This window comes from Lonchura striata, chromosome 35, assembly GCF_050655825.1.
Source record: "Lonchura striata isolate lonStrDom1 chromosome 35, ASM5065582v1, whole genome shotgun sequence".
Classification (NCBI taxonomy): Eukaryota; Metazoa; Chordata; class Aves; order Passeriformes; family Estrildidae; genus Lonchura; species Lonchura striata.
This window is the reverse complement of record NC_140737.1, coordinates 10,994,488-11,017,455: the sequence shown is the minus strand read 5'-3', so window position 1 is coordinate 11,017,455 and position 22,968 is coordinate 10,994,488. Positions and strand designations below refer to the sequence as shown.

Genomic DNA, 22,968 nt, shown 5'->3' with positions numbered 1-22,968 from the left:
TGTATGTAATGATGCAAAAATCGCCCCTGAAAATGTGTCAGCTGAGACATGGATATTTTTGAGCCTCCCAAAAGATGGGTATTTTGTGACATCAGCTTGCCAGAGCTGAAGACTCTGCAATCCCCTTGGATTGACAGCTCCTGTAGACGCAGGAGGCTGCACAAGCTGACAGTCTGGACAAGCACTGATGATCTCCCTCGCCTGACTTTTGGAGAGGCAAAAAGATTCCATCAATGCCTGTGCATTCTGATGGAAAAAAGCATGGCTCAATTTTGCCTGCTCAAAAATATCCGGCAATGTCTGAGATATGGTCATTGTAAGTCTGTCTGCTTGAGCATTTCCCTCTGCTAAGAACCCTGGGAGTGATGAGTGTGCCCTGATATGTGTAACAAAATATTCATGTTCTCTATTTTCCAGAATTGTCCTCATGCATGACAAATATGAATATAAAATTTCATTGTCAGTGTGTTTCAAAAGTGATCCCTCTAACCGTTTGACCACATTTGCAACATATGCTGAATCTGTGACCAGATTGAGAGGTTCCTGAAACAATTGAAAAACCCTGGCCACTGCTGCCAATTCCACAATTTGTGGTGAACCCTGTACCATTTTTATGTCTGATTTCCACTCCCCTGTTTTTGAATTTTGCCATGTAACTACTGATTTGTGAGTTTTTCCCGAACCATCAGTGAATACTGTCACCCCATCCACTGGTTCCTGGCTTATTTTTGGCTTTTCCCTGAAACTTACTTTCGCATTCAGCATCCTGTGAGCTGGAAAATGAACTGTACAAATTCCTGGATAACCCAACAAAGCAATTGTAAAATCCTGTGATTTCTGCATCGCCCATTCAAAATACACTTTTTTCAAAGGAACATGAATAACTGAGAAATCTCTGCCTGACATTGTCAGCAACCTGTTTCTCACCTTGATAATAATCTGTGCTACCATTTCTAGATCTGTGAGAATTGTTTTTGAGGGCCTGTAAGCTAAGAAAACCCACTCTATCAACAAAAGAGGGTCCATTTGAGACAAATCCCATTGAAAAATCAACCCATATAACTGTGCCATTTCCCCCAACACTGCTAAATGAAAAGGCAATGATTCTACAAAGTGATGTGCTTGTCTCTGCTGAATCATGTCTGTGATCTTTTCAAGGTCTCTTTTTGCTTCAGGCGTCAGAGTTCTGGGAGATTTGATGTTATTGTCCCCTCTCAAAAGGTCGAGCAACGATGAGATGTCATCATTGGTGATTCCCAGGATCGGTCTCATCCAGTTATCTCCCCCAAAAGCTGTTGCAAGTCCTGGAGATTGGTGACCTTTGTGTTGACTTTCAGTTTCTGTGGCCTTATTGTTTGTTTTGTGATCTTCCATCCCAGGTATTTCCAAGGTGCAATTTCCTGTATTTTTGGTGTACTAATTTCCAGTCCTGATTTTTGCACCTGCACAATCACACAGTCATGAACCTCTTGCACCTCCTGTTTTGTTGGTGCTGCAATGAGAAAATCATCCATATAATGGATAATTTTTGGTTTTGGATGTTTTTCTCGTGCTGGATGCAAAGCTTGGGCCACGTACCATTGGCAAATGCTTGGAGAATTTTTGAGCCCCTGAGGAAGAACCGTCCAGTGGTGTCTTTGCAGAGGTTCTTCTCTGTTGATGCTTGGGACAGAAAATGCAAAGCGTGAAGCATCATCTGGATGAAGTGGAATGCTGAAAAAACAGTCCTTGAGATCAATGATCACAAGCGACCAGTCCCTCTGGATCATCGAGAGAGATGGAAGCCCAAGCTGCAGTGGCCCCATGTCCTGATGACCTCGTTGATTTTCCTGAGATCATAAAGCAGTCTCCAAGACCCTGAAGTTTTCTTGTGAATGACAAACACTGGGGAATTCCATGGGCTGTCTGTTGGTTTGATGTGTCCCTTCTGCAGCTGTTCCTGGACCAACTTTTTCAATGCACTCAATTTTTTCCGCTCCAGGGGCCACTGATCCACCCAAACAGGATCATTTGTTTTCCAGGTCAGTTTCAAAGTGCCACAGTGACCCCTGTTAAAAATTCAATTCTAATTTCAGTCCCCATTGTGCCAAAAGGTCCCTTCCCCATACTGTGATGGGCTTTTGCACGATGAAAGGACGGATAACTGCTGTCTTTTTTCCTGGGCCTGTGACAACAATTGCGTTCTCACTCTGCATGCACAGGGAACTCCCCCCTATGCCTGTGAGAGAACCCAAAGGTGCAACCAAGTCCCATTCCCAAGGCCAAAAAATGTATGAAATAACTGTAACATCCGCTCCTGTGTCAAGCATCCCTGTAATAGCAATTGTCTTCTCGTTACAAGTCAACTGACAAGTAACAATGGGCCGATCCCGGCTCAAATGTTTCACCCAAGATGCATGCACCTCTGCTTGATCACCAGGAAAAGAGTCCCGTTTGTTGAACACCGGCATGGCTTGCCTTTCTGGATGAGATGGCAAAGCCATGGCTCGAGCAATCGGTGTGTTTTGTGGAATTGTCAGAGGTGGTCGCAAGGCTTTTGCCGTGACCATCAACTCCTCATTACGGTTTGCTGAAATCAAAGATGGATAAACAACAAGTCCAAGGATACTGCTCCTGTCCCTGGCCATTATTAAAAAGTCCTGCCTTTTCCAAGAAGTCCCTGTGACACCTGTAGGTTTCACTGCATGGCTATTGTCCAAAAGACACGTCAACTTGGAGGTTGCCAAGATGCATTGGAATCCGGGTGGTACCAAGTCTGGGTCGCTGGGGATTTTGGAGATTGCTCTGCTGAGGGGTTCTGTTTGTTGCTCCCCGAGGATTGTTCCTGCTGGTTCTGTGTCACTGCCAGGATTTGTGTCTGAGCGCGCTAGCGTTGATTCGCGCTTTTTCCCGTTTCCCGGAATAGGAAGAAGTTTCCCATCCATATCTGTCTGTGAGTGACACTCACTTGTGAGATGTTTCCCTCTCCTGCATCGAGGGCAAAGGTCTGGTGGTTTGTTGGGCTTTGCAAGTTGTGGGCAGTTCCTTTTAATATGTCCTTGTGCCCCAAAGCCAAAGCACTGTCTCTCTGCATTGGAGTTGCCCTTTGTATAATTTGCAAGAGCTTCCCTAACACGTTTTTCAATTCGATCCCCCAAGTGTTCCTCCATGATGGAAGCAACATGTTGTGGGGTCCCCACCTTGCTGCACGCCTCGATCATGTCTGCCAAGGTGGCCTGGTGCGGCATCATGCTGATGATCCGTCTGCACTCCGGATTGGCACTGGAGAACGCGAGGCTTTTGACCAGGTGTGGTTTCGCTTCCTCCTCAGTCACCTGCCGCTCCACCGCCTGAGAAAGACGATCCACAAATGAAGAAAACGGCTCCAAAGGACCCTGTTTGATCTCGGTGTAGATGGTGTCCTGGACCCCCGCTGGAGCAATCTGAAGAATTGCCTTCCATGCTGCCTCTTTGATGTCGCTGAGCACGTGACACAGGAGCCTCACCGCCTGTTGAGTTGGATCGTCCTCAGGAGGATCACCAGCAAGCTGCGCCATGGTGAGGTTTGCATTCGGCCCGCCCTGGTATCTGGCTCTCAGCTCCTCCAGGGATCTCCTCCACACCTTCTGCCACACAAGAGCTTGGGTGTCTGTAAGAACTGATGTTGCAAGATATTTAGGATCGTATGGTGTTAAATCATACATGCCAAAAATGCTTTTTAACATCTGCTTGAAATATGGTGATGACAACCCATTGTCCCTAATGGCCTTAGCTAAATCTTTGATTGCTCCATGGTCCAGGCGTTCCCATCTCGGGTTTTGGCCCTGAGCGTCATAGTTCACCGGCATCATTATATTTCCTGAGCCCTGCAATAAACCTTTCTCTTTCTCCAACTCTGCTCGAATGTCCTGCCAGTCCACTTTTGCGCTCTGCAAAGCTGTAAATTCAGTGGGTACTTGCCTGTAGAGTGGAGTCATCTGTTGTGGCTGCAGCTCTGGTGCAGCAGCACTCACCGATACCAACGGCGTCTGCAGCATCTGCGAAGATGAAGGCTGGAAGTCTCTGGAGAAAAGTGAAGCATCTGCTGTGGAGGAGAACACACGACTGCCTTGCATTATTTGGAAAATTTTTGGAAGATGAACCAACAGTTCTGGCTGTGACTCCAAGGCTGTGCTTAAATATCGTAAAAGAAATTCAACAACCCCCTTTGATATTAAAATTGACTCTCCCTGCCCCGAAAGTTTGGCAGACCTTGATTTTGGAATTGTCCAAGCTGGGACACCTTTCAAAGCGGTGATGCGTATCGTTTCATCCCATTGCTGCACCTCAGCAGAAGTGTCCTGAGTCCCGCACTGTTCTGGTGTCAGTGGAGGTTCCTGCTGCCGTGCAGATGTGACTTTTTTCACCCTGGAGTTTTTCTTATTAGAAACTGGAAAAAAGTCCTGCAGTGTCACAGTCCCACCACTGGGTGGCGCAGTGCCCTGACCGGACAAGTTCTGTGCCGCCTGTTGCAATGTTGTGGTTCCGCCGCTAGATGGCGCTGCCGCCTGACCAGCTGAGGTGGGAACCGCACTCTGCTCTTCAATCTGCACTTCCGATAAACATCTGAGCATTTCTTCTGACAATTGATTTACATTTGCAAATCCCGCACTAATTCCCGATAAACCTTTGAGCATTTCTCCTAATAACTGATTCACGTTTGCAATCCTTGCATTTGGTGAAACTGACTCTTGTTGCAATAACTGTTCCAATTTGGTCATGTCAGAAGCCGACAGGGATTGGCCGTGGGCTTGGGCTGTCTTTTGCCATGGGAACTGTGATGGAGCGGTGCCCTGAGGAATGTTTACCTCCTGGCCACGCCCCATCCCTGCCTGCATCATCTCAGGGGAGTGATCGCTCCTGCTCCGACCCTGGCTATGCTTTGGCCTCGCTCCGCCCCGCACCGCCTCCGAATCAGAGCCACTGCCGTCCCCCCCAAGGCTGACGCAACCACCCTCTTGTTCCCATTCCAGCCTTGATGTCTCCATCTCACTTTTCCCGTCTCCTGGCTCTGTGCCAGCACCCACAGCCTGTGCGCGCCGGCTCCGCCCCCTGTGTGCCCGTCCCGCGCATTCGAAATGTGAGAAATCCCCTCCACCCGTGGCTGTTGGGTTTTGCTCGACCTTCACACACGTGCCCGCCGCCTGAGCTGCAGTGAGGAACGCCTCCCGCTGTCCCTCTGCCGCTTTCTCAGCAGCCCGGGCTGCCGCAGTCAGGGAGCCAAGTTCCCGCACCCTTTGGGCGGCCGCTTCTGCGGCCTCACGGATTCCCGACATTGAACGTGTCACCGGGCGCTCCGAGCGTACCACCGCCGCACTCGCACTCCCCGCTTTCGCCCCGATCCGTCCCACCCCCGCCGCTCTCCCCGGCCTCGCTTTCTGCGCGGGCTGTTTTGAACTCCCAGCCTGCGCAGATGTGGAGGCGCTTTCCTCTCCCTCCTCCCCCTGCTCTGCACTCACGTTCGCACCTTCCCCCACCGGAGCCGCCACCGCTGCCACCCCTGCCATGAGTTTGGACTTGGGCAATGTCTTCCTCCCACCGAGGGTCGCGGCTGTGCCTGGCTCGCCCGCCTCTGTCTGGGGAATTTCTGCATCGGAGGAGCTTAGGGACTCTTGGGAAACTGAGGAACAGTGAGAACCCGGGGACACGGGACGCGATGGGGTATCATCTCCCTGATGTTCCACAGGAAGCAATCCTGCCTGTCCTGTGTCTGTGGTGAGAGGGGCTGTCCCGAGCTGCTGGCTGGACTGTCCCCCGCTCTGTTTGTCACCAGGAGCCGTAGCTGCCTGGCTTGAGCTGCCGCGTTGTGAGAGTGACTCTAAAACTGTTCTTGCTGAAGATAAAAGTTTTGCGGCAAGCTTATTATTTCTTATAGCCTGATAATATAATTGCTTATTAATTTCCTGCCAAAAATTTGGCTCAAACGATAAATCTGGATCTGAGTGTGGGAAGTTACACCTCACCCACAATAATAAATCTTTCATCTCCTTTTGAGCAATCTCCACCGGATGGGCAGAGATGATGCCCTGGAAGGCAGATACTATTTCTTTTTCCTCTTGGGAGAATTCCCCCACCATGTTCTTAATTTTGACCGTTCTCACCAAAAGCTGTGTCGGCTCGAGGTCAGTCCGGAGATGGCACTGATCACCGTCCAGCAGGTCACAGGTGAGAGATCCCAGGCACGCTTCTGGGTCGTCTCCTCCCTGGAAAGTCCCCGAGACGACTTGTTTCAGTGAAGGTCAGGTTCTTATCTCGAGCTGTATGCTCCCTCTCTTCTTGGAATTTGCTGCAAGTGTGTGTGCTCTGCTCTTCTCTTTTTTTTCTTCTCCGCTGATGCAGGTTGGAGGTTGTTTGATGTTTCTTTTCGGTCTTCTTGCTGATGCCCGCAAAGGGACGCCAGATGTGAGAACCCCAGGTTTGGTTTGGGGTCTCGTGTGGTGGTAAAGCTTCTCCTCCAACCCGTGCGTCCAAAGAAATACTCTGCAGCCTCTTGTTGTTTGGTCTCAAGAGGATTTATTGCTAGTTATCTAACAGATTATGTTCTTGGGCTGCGGCCCTTTGATCAGCGGCCTGGGTAGAGACACACACACTCCTGACACCCTGACTATCCAGTGTCTTCTTCTCTCTACCAGCCCAGGGCTGCTGCTATCTTTTATGAGATATATTATGTATTACATGTTTACAGTTATTCCCCGATACCTACTACATATATTACCAAGTGCTTTTCTACTCTAAACCAACCTGTGAGTGCCAACATCACCAAGAACATGGAGGCAAGGAAGAAGAAGGAGGAAGAATGGGATCAGCCCACTTTCGTCCATCTTAGAACTTCTGACCCCCATGTACAATAGAAAACCCCGCCCCTGTACATGTGCTAAAACCCCTCTGTACAATACTAACAAAAATTTCCCCTCTACTTTGTAACTACTTTTACTATTCTATCTAACCTTTTGTGACTGCTTGTTCCACCTTCAAATTTGGTAATTCATTCCATGGTTCAAACACAAAATCACAGCTGTTTCCAGCTGTCTGCCAGGGTCAAAAATGCTTCTGACCAAGGCCTGGAACCTATAAAAATATCTGAGGGACATTTTGAGTTCCCACAACCTGGGAGCCTTTGGCAGTCCCTGCCCTCAGTGGGGCCGTGTGATGCTCCAGGTCACTTTGAGTTTTGCTCCTGACTCCTTGAGCAGCTTCTTCAGCCTTCTCTCAGTGCCTGAGGGTTCTGGACTCAGCCCCAAATCCACAGTGGGGATCATCAAAATACAGAAAGCCCTCACGGGTGCTTTGTCTTTATTCAATTGTCTGCAAGCCTCCAGGGCTTGTGCAGCTGACTGGAGTCAGTCTGCAGTTCTGTTAAGGAGGAAGATTTCAAAGTACACATCATGATTTTTTATTCTTCAATCAAATGAGTGGGGTTTTTTATTTCCCAGTTTGGAGAAGAGCGGATAGAAGCATTCCCCAGATGATCCTGACACTGAACTTCTCCAGAGGAGGTCTGGGCATGTACCAGAATGAGCCCCCTGAGGGCTGACCCTGTTTGGACAAGCTGCTCCTCACCCCCAGCCTCACCATGTCTGACATCGCCCACCTGGCACTGACATCCCTGTGCCCTGTGGCAGAACCTTGTCCCTGAGCTCTGCAGCTCCATGTCCCAGCCCATTGCACCGTGTCCCACCTGCTCTCCTCAGGGCTCTGCCTGCACACAGGCCCAGGAGAAGTTTTCCTCTTGGGAAAGAAAGAATGCAAAAGCCTGAGCAGGTTTCCTGAACAACAAACCCCACTCAGGAGCCACCTGCTCAGTACAGGCTGCCTGAAGTGGTGTCACCTTTCTACAAGGGACAGTGTGACCAGAAATGATCACTGGAAGCAGAATTCTCTGAGTCTCCCAGCTGAATTCTCTGTCCTGGCCCTTTCCCTAGATCCATGTTGCAGATGGAAGCTGCTGGTGCCATCCTCACCTTTTACCTCTCTTTGGAATGCAAACAGATGTTCCCAGGTGCGTTAAACAGGATTTGCTCAATGTTTCTATAAATCTTTTGTGTTCCCCATGGAATGAAGGGGCCATTTTGGCACTGAGGGCATGACATGGAAGCAAGGAGTCAATTGTGACCCTGGGGTCCCATGGAACCAAAGGGCCATGGTGACACAGCAGGGCCACGTGGATCCAGTGGTCCATTGTGACACTGTGGATCCAAAGAGACAATGGAGACACCCCCAGAACCTCATGGAACCAAGGAGTCCATGGTGACCCAGCGGGGCTGCATGGAGCCAATGGTCCATGGTGACACTGCCCATCCAAGGAGCCCAGTTGGACACTGTGGAAGCTCATGGAGCGAGGTGGTCATTGTGACACTGAAGAACTTCATGACACCAAATATCCATGGGGACACAGCAGGGCATCATGGAACCCAGGAACCACTGTTGGCAGTGCAGAAACTCCTGGAACCAGGGGCTGTTGCGGCACTGCAGAACCAACACAGCTGCCGCACCTTGTCCCCTGCCCTGCACAGCTCCTTGGGAGGCACGGCAGGAGCAGCACCCTGGGAACCTTGGGAATGCCCCTCTGGGATCCATGGCACACACTCCTTGGGCATGGAATTACAGTTCCCAGCCAGGAAAAGATGTTCCTGCTCTTGAAGGCAAAGCTCTTGTGAAAGAGTCAAAAGCCAAGTGGAGCAAGATCCTACAGTGACATTCACTTCACCCATGGTGGTTGGAGTTCATGGATTGGGAATGAAATCAGGGCAGGGTCTTTGGTGGGAGCTGCCCTGGGTCAAAGGGGACACTGAGAGAGAAACAGAGCAGGCAAAGGAAGGCAGGAGAGAAAGGAGGACACAAATACAATCAATTGAGTAGGTGTCACTCTGAAAAGCAAAACAGAACTGACTGAAAATTAATGGGACAGGAAGCAATAATTTTGAATGTTTTATTTACTTTCAAAATATATCCCATACACCCAGCTGCACACAATCATGATCCTACGCCCTTTACATTTGGATCCCACTTCTTCCAATTTCCCTCCTACCCCATCTCACCCTGGAGGTTGTGGAATTGGGTATTTTGTCATGGGTTATAGTTTTTTGAGGCGGAAACAAGCCATTTTGATGTGGTATTGAGCTCTTTTGGGGTAAGATTGAGGTGTTTTCAGTGAGGCTGAGTCATTTTGAGGTGACAGATCAATCCATCTTGTCTTCAGGAGTGCAAAGATGTGGAGAACACAGCCTGAAATCCCCCAAGAACCCACAAATCCTTCAGAATATGTCCCCAGACTATAAATTTAATCTCAAATACCTGTTAAAGGGTTGGACTTTGGGAATATCTGAATAATTACTTTATTTTCAGTCCTATTTCAGGTGTTTTAATTGATAAAGACATATCTGAAGAACGTTAAGGCCAAACCAAAAAGATGACCAGTCAGGTGTCTTCCCAACATGGATCACAGCAAATGTGGGTCACCAGGCCTGTGCACAGCATGGGTCTTCCCATGGGGGATAAGGCTGGAGCAGTGTACAAAGCTCTTCATGCAGTTGGGGGACTCACCGGGCTTCCTTTACTAGTGCCTCCGTTGGTGTTTGGTCAAGTGAGAGCTCTGGGTGAAGCTCTTCCCACACCGGGGACACTCATAGGGCCTCTCCCCAGTGTAGATGCGCCGGTGCTTGACAAGGGAGGAGTTGTACTTGAAGCCCTTCCCGCAGTCGGGGCAGCGAAAGGGCCTCTCATCCATGTGAATCCGCTGATGGCAGAGGAGATTAGAGCTGGTCTTAAACTTTTTCTGACACTCAGGACACTCATAGGTCCTCTCCCCAGTGTGGATCATTTGGTGGATGATGAGGTTGGACCTCTGGCTGAAGCCCTTCCCACATTGCTCACACTTGTATGGCCTTTGCCCAGTGTGGATGATCTGGTGGCGGATCAAGTTGGATCTTGTGCTGTAGCTCATCCCACATTCCCCGCACTCATAGGGCCTCTCCCTGGTGTGGATGCACCGGTGGGTGACGAGGGTGGAGTTGCGCTTGAATCCCTTCCCACAGTCCGGGCAGCAGAAGGGCCTCTCATCCGTGTGAAGCCGCTGGTGCAGGAGGAGAGTGGAGCTGGTGTGAAACCTCTTCTGACACTCAGGACACTCGTAGGGCCTCTCCCCAGTGTGGATGCGTTGGTGGGTGACAAGGGCAGAGCTGCAGCTGAAGCCCTTCCCACACTCCCCACACTTGTAGGGCCATTCCCCAGTGTGGATCATCTGGTGGTGGATCAGGTTGTTGCTCTTCCTGAAGCTCTTCCCACACTCCAAGCACTTGTAGGGCTTCTCCCCATCATGATGCTTCTCAGGCACCACCAGCTCCGAGCTCTGGCTGAATCTCTGCCCACCTTCCCGGCACAGAGTGGGACTTTCCTCCTCAGAACACCCTGGGCTGGCCTTGCAGCCCCTCCTCCTGTGGCATCTCTGGGGCTTTTCCTCACTGTTGTATTCCTGCACCATGGAGCTGCTCAAAATGGCCTCTTCCAAGAGGTTCTGCTGCGGAGATTTATCCTCCCTGGTCTTTATCTTCTTCTCCTTGTCTGGGGGAGGAAGGACAAGGAGTAGGTGGGATTTGCCTCCATGCCAGATGGAATGGCAAGGAGATCCCCACAGTGCGTCCCCAGCAGGAGGGCAACGGCAGTGGGGCTGTCCTGCAGCTGGGAGCCAGGCTGGGCTGGGAGATGGAGCAGGAGAGAGGGGGAAAGGGGCACTGACTTCCTCCTCACCTGCCTCGGTGTCCCAGGGCATCTTCCTTTTCCTTGCAACCTTCTCCTCCATCTGGCGAATGTTTGGGTATGGGAAATCCTGTTTTGGGAGGTAAACAAGGGATGAGCACAGTGAGTTTGTTACTGGTTGGAAGGCAAACCAGGGGGACAGTCTAAGCCAGAAGGACAATTGAATAAGATAATTAAGATCAAGGCAATGATGCAGAAACACTGGTTTAAACTCACAGAGTCAGGATATAACCTGACACCCCGCTGGTCAGGGTGGTGGTAGCAGTCTGATGAAATGGTGGCTGCAGTCCAGCTGGAGTGATGAACGTGATTCTGTCAAAGTGGCGATCCTGTAGAAGGGTCTGGTCTTCCTCTGAAGGTCCAGTGGTGGTTATGGAGCTCTTGTCCTCTGGGAATGCAGTAGGCAAGGTGATCGTGGTGTTGCAAGGGTGAGATTATATCCAGGCAGGAATGCTTGGTTCCTCCCCCTGGGCGGAGCATCCCACAATGGGATGATGTAATTTTATCAGTGCTGCAGTGACACTCAATGGCCCATTAACACAAGATGGCCCCTGGAGGGTGTTATCAGGGCTGAGCCATGGAAGAGATAAAGAACACTGCCCCACCTGTTGATAACAGTTTATGGAGATGGTGACTGAAAACACTTTTGGTTACATCTGACATTGTAACCGGAAACAGTGAGGCAATCCCTGCTCGGGGTGGGGGGGTGAACACCACCCTCCTTACCCAAACTGGCTCAGGTGTAAAACCCCCACCCTGGGAAGGCCATGCACACAGGGGACAATGTCACATTTGCCCTGCTTCAGGGGAGATCTCTGTCCATGTCACTCCCTTGCTTTCTCCCCTTTTCTCTTCCTTTCCATCTCTCTCTACCTCACATTTACTGGTCAGTAAAATTCACTTTGGATTTGGTGTTGTTAGCACCTTATTTAGGGCAGGGGCATCTCTCTAACAATTTTATTAACCAAACTGCAATATTACTTTGCACAGTGAGTTCAGGGCACTGTTGGCTGACCCCAAGTGTCTTTGACAACAGCCTGGTTCCCTCCTCTGCAGAGGTTCTGCTTCTTTCCGAAGGAACTCTTGGAAACTTTGATGCAGCTTCCTCTGAGCAACTTTTGGGAGAACTTATGAGGAAAGTGGAAGCTGTGGGTGGCCAGGGTAAAGAAAATATTTTGTTTTCCTTCTTTGAAAAGTCTGTTAAAATCACTGGAGGAAAGGGAACAAATTATACCAGCGAGACTGACAAGGATCATTCACCCCAAGTTGAGAAACACAAGGCTACTAAAGTCCTACAAGAAGCCCAGCTCAAGTTATTCTGAAATAACTCCTGAATTCACAAGATTGGGGGAGAATCATTATTTTCTTCATCCCTGTCACCTTTGTGACAGCCACACAGACTGTTCCCTTCCTTTTAATAATCTGTATTGGGACAAATTTCAATGTTTTGTTTTTTGGAACCTGCCAGCATCTGAGCTGGAGCTGTGCTGGAACTGATGAAATTTGGAATTACCACAGAATTGCTTCTGTTGTTGGTCTATTAATATTTGGGATTTGTTTGTGCTTCCATCAGAAGTGACTTGTGGGAAGAGCAAAACTTCCTCAAGGCATTTTATAGAGGGTTAAATTTGATTTCTGCTGAATTTGTTTTGTCCAGTGCTCAGGGGATGCTCAAGGGGTCTTGGGTTTTGGTTTGGCTCTAATTTTCTTCTGATTTGTCTTTATCACTTAAAAACACCTGAAAAATTACTAAAAAGAGTATTGACCAGAGATGTCAAAAGTCCCACCATTTAAGAGGTATTTGAGGTGGAATTTACAGTTTGGTAACATATTCTGGAGGATTTGTGGGTTCTTGGGGGTTATCTGGGAGTATTCTCCATATTTTTGCGCTCTAAAAGCCAAGGTGGATTTGTCTGTCACCCGAAAATGACTCAATCCCACCTCAAAATGGCTGGTTCCCACCTCACTCCCATGCCAAAATTACTCAATTCCTAAGCCTCCAGGATGAGATGGGGTTGGAAGGTGATTGGGAGAAGTGAGATCCAAATTTGAGGGTGTGGGATCAGGATTGTGTGGGGACAGGTGGGTGTCATTTTTTTTTGATAATAAATAAAACTTTCAGGATTACTGATTTCTGTCCCATTCATTTTCTGTCAGTTCTGGTTTGCTTTTCAGAGTGCTGCCTTCTCAGCTGATTGTGTTTGTGTCCTCCTGTCCCTGACTGAAAAGCAAGATGTGTTCTATTTGCCATCTGTATGGCAGTTGTCCTGTGTTAAGTGGGCAGTTTTTCCTTATCTCTTCCAGTTAATCCTCCCTCAGGGGAGACATCTGCTGATAATGGGCTATTGAATGTCACTGCATGACTGATGAGAACTGTAACATCCCATTGTGAGATGTTCCGCCCAGAGGGAGGAGCCAAGCATTCCTATCTGCATCTAGTCTTGAGATTCTGGCCCACCAACACAGCTTTCTCTGTGCTGGATTTCTCAGAGGAACAGCTGCCTCTTCCTCTTCAGAAGAAGACACCCATTCCTACAGGATCACTTCTCCAACAGAACCACACCTAACACTCCTGGAGGACTGCACCCACAGTTCCCATTGGACTCCAGCCAACACCCTGTCCAACAGGGAGTCACATTGTATTCTCACTCTGTCATTGTTGTTTTAGTTTACTGCATTGTTTATTTTATAGTTCTATTTTCTTCCCTAATAAAAAACTGTTATTCCTGCTCCCATATTTTTTTACCTGACAGGCCCCCTTAATTTCAAATTTATAACAATTCTGAAAGATTCTACATTTTTCCATTTCAGGGGAGGCTCCTGCCTTCCTTAGAAGACACCTGTCTTTCCAAACTAAAGCACCTCCTTTCTCTCCTGCCTTCCTTTGCCTGTTCTGTTTCTCTCTCAGTGTCTCCTTTGACCCAGGGCAGCTCCCACCAAAGACCCTGTCCTGATTTCATTCCCAATCCATGAGCTACAACAACCATGGGTGAAGTTAGGAAGGCTGGCAGTGAAATGTCACTGTAGGATCCTGCTCTACTTGGCTTTTGGCTCTTTCATAAGAGCTTTTCCTTCAAGGGCAGGAACATCTTTTCCTGGCTGGGAACTGGAATTCCAGCCCCTGGGAGTGTGTGCCATGGATCCCAGAGGGGCATTCCCAAGGCTCCCAGGGTGCTGCTCCTGCCATGCCTCCCAAGGAGCTGTGCAGGGCAGGGGACAAGGTGCAGCAGCTGTGTTGGTGCTGCAGTGCCACAACAGCCCCTGGTTCCAGGAGTTTCTGCACTGCCAACAGCGGTTCCTGGGTTCCATGATGCCCTGCTGTGTCCCCATGGATATTTGGTGTCATGAAGTTCTTCAGTGTCACAATGACCACCTCGCTCCATGAGCTTCCACAGTATCCAAATGGCCTCCTTGGATGGGCAGTGTCACCATGGACCATTGGCTCCATGCAGCCCCGCTGGGTCACCATGGACTCCTTGGTTCCATGAGGTTCTGGGGGTGTCTCCATTGTCTCTTTGGATCCACAGTGTCACAATGGACCACTGGATCCACGTGGCCCTGCTGTGTCACCATGGCCCTTTGGTTCCATGGGACCCCAGGGTCACAATTGACTCCTTGCTTCCATGTCATGCCCTCAGTGCCAAAATGGCCCCTTCATTCCATGGGGAACACAAAAGATTTATAGAAACATTGAGCAAATCCTGCTTAACGCACCTGGGAACATCTGTTTGCATTCCAAAGAGAGGTTAAAGGTGAGGCTGGCACCAGCAGCTTCCATCTGCAACAGAGATCCAGGGAAAGGGCTGGGATAGAGAATTCAGCTGGGAGACTCAGAGAATTCTGCTTCCAGTGATCATTTCTGGTCACACTGTCCCTTGTAGAAAGGTGACACCATTCCAGGCAGCCTGTACTGAGCAGGTGGCTCCTGAGTGGGGTTTGTTGTTCAGGAAACCTGCTCAGGCTTTTCCATTCTTTCCTTCCCAACAGGAAAACTTCTCTTGGGTCTGTGTGCAGGCAGAGCCCTGAGGAGAGCAGGTGGGACATGGTGCAATGGGCTGGGACATGGAGCTGCAGAGCTCAGGGACAAGGTTCCACTGCAGGGCACAGGGATGTCAGTGCCAGGTGGGCAATGTCAGACATGGTGAGGCTGGGGGTGAGGAGCAGCTTGTCCAAACAGAGTCAGCCCTCAGGGGGCTCATTCTGGTACATGCCCAGACCTCCTCTGGAGAAGTTCAGTGTCAGGATCACCTGGGAAATGCTTCTATCAGCTCTTCTCCAAACTGGGAAATAAAAAAATACTCACTTGATTGAAGAAAAAAAAAAATCATGATGTGTACTTTGAAATCTTCCTCCTTAACAGAACTGCAGACTGACTCCAATCAGCTGCACAAGGCCTGGAGCACTGAAGACGATTGAAGGAAGAAAAAGAGCCTCCAAGGGCTTTCTGTATTTTTATGATCCCCACAGTTGATTTGGGCCCCTGTCCAGGATCATGAGGCACTGAGAGAAGGCTGAAGAAGCTGCTCAAGGAGTCAGAAGCAAAACTCCAAGTCCCTTGGAGCATCACTCGGCCCCACTGAGGGCAGGGACTGCCAAAGGCTCCCCAGGGACTGGAGAGAGCAGATCCTTGAGACCAGGATTGCAGGGATCCAAAGGCTCAGAGCAGGGAACTGCAATGCTGAGCAAGGCCTGGGCTGGCTGGGGGAAGCAGAAAGGCCAAACCCTGAGCCCAGCCTGGCACAGCAGGGCCTGTCCCTCACGGGTGGCTCAGGGCTGTTTGTGGGGCAGGGGGATGTGAGGGGCAGCAAGGACAAATGTCACAAATCTGTGTGACCCTGCAGATCCTCATGGAACCAAGGGGCCGATGTGACACTGTGGGAAGTTGTGGAACCAAGGGGATCATTGTGGCAGTGTTGGGGCCCATGGATCAAAGGGGCCATTGTGACATTGTGGGGCCTCATGGAAACAAGAGGCCATTGTGAGTCTGCAGGGCTGGAACACCCCAGAACACTGAAATGCTGGGGGTCACCAAAGGTTCTTTTACTTGAGTTTGGTGCACAGGAGAAACACCAACCAGATATTCTCACAATAGCCAGATGCAAAGAATATTCTTGGTAGGAAGGGACCCACGAGGATCATCAAGTCCAGGTCTTAAGCGAATTGCCCACACAGGGATTGAACCCACAGCCCCAGTGATACCAGCACCATGCTCCAACCAACAGAGCTAAGAGGCCAAAATAACACAAAATTTTTCTGGCAAAATATAGACAATCAAGGGACTTCGGCAAAGGGTTTAATACAACATCCACTTCAACATAAAACTCTTATCATAGCATTAACTTCATTAACTTAGTCGATTTAACCTAAAAACCTTTAATCCTTAATACGCTAAATTACCCAAAATAGTTCCAAGTAATTAGGATTAGAAAGAGGAGAAATAGAGAACATCAGAAAGACAGAAGATCTATAGAAAGACGCACAGAGGCACAAACTGCTCAGGTTCCAGTGTTGCCAACAGAGGAATCCCAGGAGAAGGCAGGATCCAGACCATGGGCTGGCCTCGTGCTCCGGCTTTTAACCCCTGGGCCTCCATGGGCCCGCCCCTGTGGTGGGACTGCCAGGTGATTGACCAATCAGAGTCAGGGTAGGCACCAGCTGCTGGTGTGTGATTGGTTGACAGCTCAGCCAATCAGCACCGCCCCTGCTGTGTGATTGACAGCTCTGCCAGGCCAGGCTGGGGGCAGGGCTCTGTCCCACCACAAACCAAGGCCTGACCCGCCCCCGGCCCCGCACGGGCATTCCGAGCATCCCAAGGTGTCTCGGGACATGGATCTCATCCAGCCTCTGACAGCGACCACGGTGGCACTGCAGAACCTCATGGAACTAAGGGTCAGTTGTGACAGTCCAGGTCCAAGGACACCACGGTGACACTGCAGAAATTCATGGAACCAAGGAGCCATGGTGACACCATGCTCCATCATGGAATCAAGGAGACCATTGTGGAACTCAGAGAGCCCAAGGAACCAAGGGTCCATGGTGACCTTGTGCAGCCCACAGCGTCACAGCGGGGCACATGGAGCCGAGGGGCCATTGTGACACATCAGGGATTTGTGGAACCACAAAGCCATTGTGACACTGCAAGGGCTCATGGAAGCACGGGGCCACTGTGACACTGCAGAAGCCAGGGGAACATTGTGAAACTCCAGGGCCTCATTGAACCAAGGAGATCATTGTGACATTGTGGGGTCCCATGCAACCAAGGGAACATGGAACAGGTCTGGCTGCCTGTACCACCCAGGGGCCAATTCTCATCTGCCTATGAAACACTGGGACCATGTGCTTTTCTTTCTTATGGGAAAAAAACATTCACCTCAACTAGGCGCATATGGCGAAAATTGGACATTTGAAGCCAGAATTCCCTATATGCAAGAATATCTCTCAGAAGCTGCCAGGACTGACAAGTCTGGCTGGCCTTGTCTTCCTGAGGGCTGGCACTTATTTGCCTTTGAAAAACAGTGGCTCTGTGCTTTCCTTCCTAATGAAATGGCCAAAACTAAGATTCCACCTCCAAAATGCCATATGTCCAAGGATAGCCCCTAAACAAAAGGGGCCAGGAGAGCCAGATCTGGCTGGCTTGGCCTAAGGCAACCTCTCATCTTCTTCCAGAACACTTGGACTTCATGCTTCTCTTACCCATAGGAAAAAAACCCATCCATCTTGACCAGGCACCCATGGCCAAAACTGACAATCCACCTCCAAAAAAACATACAGCCAAAGATTCCTCCCAAGTGAAATGCCAGGAAAGACAAGTCTGGCTGCCCTTGGACCTTTGGGGGCTGCCTCTCACCTGCCTCAAAACACTGGGGCTTGCTGCTTTCCTTCCTATGGAAATGAACTGTCCTTATGTATGAAGAAATTACCAAAAATGGAATTCAACCTCCAAAATTCCCTATATCCAAGGTTGCTTTGGATATAGCTTTTGCTTTCAGACAAAAGCTACCAGGACACAGAGGTCTGGCTGCCTTAGGCTATTGGTGGCCACCTTTCATATGCCCCACAAAAACTGGTGTTCTGTGCTTTTCTTCCCATGCAAAGAACAGCCCTTTTCCTCCAGGTGTCCATGTCTGAAACTAGGATGCCACCTCTAAATATCCCTATATCCAAGGGTTGCTCCCAGCCAAAATCTGCAAGTAACATTGACTCTGGCTGGCCTCAGCCTCTGGTGGCTGCCCCTGCCACACTGGGGCTCGGTGCTTTCCTTCCCATGGAGATCACTGTGACACTGTGGGCAACTCATGGAACCAAGGGGATCATTGTGGCACCACTGGAGCCCATGGAACCAAGGGGCCATGGTGACACCGCAGGGCTTCATGGACCCAGAGACCATTATGACTCTGTTGGGCCTGATGGAACCATGGAGACCATTCTGACCCTTCAGGGCCTCGTGTCACCAAGGGGGTATTGTGACACCTCAGGGCCTCCTGGAAGCAAGGGACCATTGGGACACTGTGGGGCCCCATGGAAGCGAGGGAACATGGACCAGGTCTGGCTGGCTTGGCCTCCCAGGGGCCACCTGACAGGTCTGGCTGATCTTGGAATGTCAAGGTCTGCCCCTCATCAGCTCCTGGAGCACTGGGGCTCAGTGCTCTTCTTTGTATGGAAATAACCGTCTGTTATTTCAGATGTCCATTGCCAAAATTGGTACCCTCCCTAAAAATTTCCTATATGCAAGGGTATCTCTTAGAACACAATCAGGCAGCTCTGGCTGCCCTTTGCCTCTGGTGGTCAACTCTCATCCACCCCTAAAACAGTGGAGCTCTGTTTCTTCATTCCGGTGGAAAAGAACTGGTCTTCATGTCCAGGGACCATGGCCAAAATTAGAATTGGCCACTGAGCCCAGCTGGGCTCGCGGAACCATCTGCAGCCCTGAGCAGATATTGACTCTGCCAGTGCTGCCATCCTCCCTCCAGTGAGAGAAAAGGACACAGGGCAGGCACACAGAGGAGCAACATGAACACACCGAGGGCAGGGAAGAGGAAGTTGAGTCCCAGATGGGAGGGATGAGGAGATGCCTTGATCCTGGGGCTGAATTCATCTGCTAAAGCTGTGGAGATGGATATCATTGATACATCAGACTCTCTTTTTCCCTATAATGCTTTGAAAAGTATGGGGAGATGTCTTGTTCAGCAAGGGCCTCCATGCTAAATTAAGCAAATGTTGCAGTAGCTGTGATCCCATGAGAAGTTTGAACAGAGACAGAGAGAAGAGTGATGAGACCCTGTGCCCTCAGGGAGAGAAGAAGACCTCTGTTCCCAGAGATGAAGATGATTTCAGAAATAGAAGCAGAGAACCTTTGCTTTTAACAGCTCTTCTTTAAACTAATACCCCATAAACTGACATGGCCCATAAATATAGTTGTGAGAAAGGCTGTGAGAAAATTGGAGGGACTTCACAATTGCAGATTTTTCTGAGCAACTGCAATTTGTGGAAGCTAAAAGCCATGCGATAACTGTTTTCTTGTGGAGACGCCTACACAACATAAGCAAGAGAAACTTCTTTCCCTAAGTGAAAAGAAGAAAGACAATTCTAGAGATGGTAAACTGACTGAAAATACTTTTTTTTTTTCTCTCTACATTGTCAGGTTGTCAGGAGAGAGGAAGTGTTCTGAAAGTTTTGTTCTGGTTCTTATTGCTCCTTCTTTTATTTACTGTTAATAAACTTTTATTTTTACTCTAAAAGTTTGACCTTTGCTATTCTCCTAATCCTACCTCACAGCAGGAATTGAGTAAGTATATTCTAGTGTGTGCACTGGTAATTAGCCAACACTGAACCCACTACACTAGTCGATGCATTGGCTGAGAAATCTCAAATTGGTGAAGCAAAACCAGTAAAGGAATGTTCATGATGAACTACATTACAACAGTGGCAAATCAAGGTAGAGCCCTGGTTTGTCAGGACTTGCTTGATCCTAATGAGGCCCGTGGTGCATTTGGAACTGAGCACTGGAAGCTCAAGGCCTGAGAGGAGATTGCAAAAAACCTTCCAGAAGTTAAAATAAAGAGGAAAAACCCAAAGTGTCACGAGGTACTAATGGGACTTACTTAGGTCCATCCCCAACACAGGCTCCTCATGGACTCCTTGGGGGAGAGAACTGGAGGCCAGGATGGCAAAAAACTTCTTAGTCTGGAAATGAAAATTCCAAAGTACCTTAAAAAAGTTAAGTATCTCAAAGCATTAAAGAGCTCCACTGAGTGTCAGTACAAAGCTCTCAAGGGACTCATTAAAGCAGATAATTGGGGCCATGATTGCACAAACCTCTCACAGAGTTTGTAACAAAAGGGAAACACCAAGTACCTTAAAAGAACTGAAGTACCTTGAAGCATTAATGAGTGTTGTTCCTGACAAAGCCTCTCCAGGGACTAATTACAGCAGATAATTGGAGGCCATGATTGCACAAAGCTCTCAGAGACTCCAAGGCAAAAGCAAAAGCTAAAGTCCTTTGAAAAACCTGCAGTCCCTGGGAGCATGAAGGAGCCCCCAGGGCCATTCCTGACCAAGGCTCCCCAGGGACTCCTTCCAGCAGATCCTTGACCCCACTGGGATGTGGGCATGGGGGGATGCTGAGGGCAGGAGCAGGGGCTGACAGTGCCCAGCCTGGCTGGGGCTGTGCCAGGAGGCCCCAGGGCCTCAGGACAAGGTGTCTCCTCACAGCCCTTGGTGGCACAGACCCTGCTGTGCCCCAGGGCACCAAGACTTGGCTTCACTTTGTCCCCACCTGGCATCAGTGCCTCCTGTTCTCTGCTCTGCCTGGGGCCTGGGGACACTTTCTCAGTTGTGTTCCTCAGTGGGACCCATTAAAAGTCAAAGAAACTTTGGAGTTGGATTCTGACATGGAGTTCTGGAGAGGTTTCTGCAGCTCCCTCCCAGGGCCTGATGTTCAGGGCCTGAGCACAAAGCCCCAGAGGGTCATTAAAGTCCTTGTGCTGTGTCTGTGCTGCTGAGCTGGGCCGGGCTCCTGGCACAGAGGGAGATCCTGGTAACCAAGCAGAGCTTCAAAAGCACATTTCTCTTGCTGAGCAGCTCTTCTCCCAGCCCAGCAGGGCTGGGTCACTGCCTGCAGCCAGCCCGGGCACAGCACAGAGGCACAGAGAGCTTCAATCAGTCAGGGCTGGGAAGGGGCTGAGAAGTGCCTGGGGCAGAATCACTGCCAGCCCTTGGCACAGGAACCTCTGGCTGCAGGACAAGGCAGCTGCAGCTCTTGGAGTGATCTCCTAAAGCTGGAACATGCCAATGCCCGCAGACCCTGTGAGTGCATTCTCTGCTCATCTCCTGTGCAGAGCAGCCAGGGGTGCCCAGGGCTGTCCTGCAGAGAAGGGTCCTGCAGCCCAGGGCGCTGTGCTGGGCCAGGGACTCTGCTGCCCGCCAGGGACAGCTCTCAGCCGGCCCTGGAGCTGCTCCCAGCGCTGGCCAGGAGCTGTGGGGGGAAGGAGCCACCCTGAGCAGGGCAGGTGCTGCTGCTGAGAGGGGCTGGCTGGGGCAGGGCTGCTCCCAGCTCCAGACCAGCCTGGGCACAGCTCTGGAGGACACTTCCCAAACAAGGTAAGCCTAGGATTGCTATAAATATCAGGAGCTTTCCTGAGAGTGTTTTCAACTTCTTGCTTGGAGTAGGGTGGGAAGTTTGGGGTGATGACAAAAAGGTTTTTGCTTTTCAAATATTTGTCATATATTCGCAGTTCTGTAAATTACTATGATATAGTTATAAAATTATAATCCTTACCTAACTCTATTAAACACTTAACTATTTTAAACTACTATTATATTGTTAATATAGTTATTATCATTAATTAACTCTAATACGTTTCCTTACCTTTCCCCTTTATTTTAGAACAATAAGCTGACTGTCTAAATATATCCCTTTAATACTATATAGTCTTATTATCAGGAAGAGGACCTACAAGAAGAACATTTTGGTTTTTGAATGTGAACAGTGATAACAAAACCTGGGCAAAGAAGTCTGTGGACCTCCTCCAATAGGTTGAGCCAGGGTTGTGTAATTGGGGCAACTGAATCTCCTACTTTATGTTCCTGTTAAATATCCTAATTAATCAACCTTAATGAATTGTTGAAATCAGGGGCTGGGTGTCCCTCATCCCACCTGGGACACCTGGGAGATTCCAATAAAGGTGTGTTTTTTCCTTTTCTGTTCTAACACTGTTGCAAGGGTTCTTTTTTTTCTCTTTTGATTATAGACAACAGGGGAATGAGAGAAGCAGAACAGGAATTGTAATCCCAGAATGACAGAACATTCTGAGTTGAAAGGAACACACAGGATCATCAAAGGAATGTTTGAACACTTACAGGGACTCCAGAACTGTGACTTTGGGTGGTCAGTGTCTCTGCTGGGAGCCTCCCAAAGGGCCTTCAGCCACTCCTCAGCCCTGGGCAGCAGCAGCATCACCTCTGCAGGGCCCAGCAGGGCTCTCCTGAGCTGCCCTTGCCCAGCTGCACACAGAGCCTGCCCCAGCCAGGGCCCTGCACACAGGCAGGTTTCTGTAGGGCTGGGCCGAGGGCACACAGGGTGGGATGGGCTCTGTGAGCGCTGGCAGGGACAAGGCACCTCTCAGGAGGGGATGTCCAGGCCCAGTGAGATGCTCAGGGAAGCAGAGGGGGCTGAACAGAGCAGTTCTGGTGAACAAACCCATCCAGCCCCTCACCTTCTCTCAGCCACAGGGAATCCTTTGCCTCTCACATCTTTCAGTGGCAAACTCTGAGTGCAGTAGGAATGCTGGGGATTTCTGACCTCAGAGAGCCATAAATGGTGTGTGGGTAGGAAAACATTTCCTTAAACCAACTCCTGCCATTCCGTAGACCTGGGAGTGCAGATGATACCAAAGTTTTCTGCAGTAGGAATGATTCCCCTAACAAATCCTGAATATCCAGCCTTGTCCCTCTGCCACATGGCCACAAACCCAGGGCAGCAGGGCAGGGATGGCTCCTCCAGAGCCCCCACATACAGGCCTGGCTGCTCCTGGCACACTCAGCCAGCACAACTGGAGCTCAGGCAGGGACCTGGGTGAAGGTTTTCCCAGAGCAGGAACAAGGGTGGGTGAGTCCCAGCAGGACAGGCTGCAGGGAATGGCCCAGGCTTTGCTCCGAGCAGCCTCTCCTGACTTGTCCCTGTCCTTTCTCCATGAA

The 22,968-nt window shown here is 49.8% G+C and overlaps 1 protein-coding gene across 1 annotated transcript in view; it reads right to left on the bottom strand.

The window, feature by feature from the left end:
• Positions 1-9,574: 9,574 nt before the first annotated feature.
• The window catches only part of LOC146764383 (uncharacterized), a 33,301-nt gene continuing 19,907 nt past the window's right edge, over positions 9,575-22,968 (bottom strand). Inside the window, exon 4 of the mRNA XM_085565025.1 lies at positions 9,575-10,386. Within this exon, the coding sequence (XP_085421151.1) occupies positions 9,575-10,386 (812 nt within the window). The remainder of the gene's footprint in view (positions 10,387-22,968) is intronic.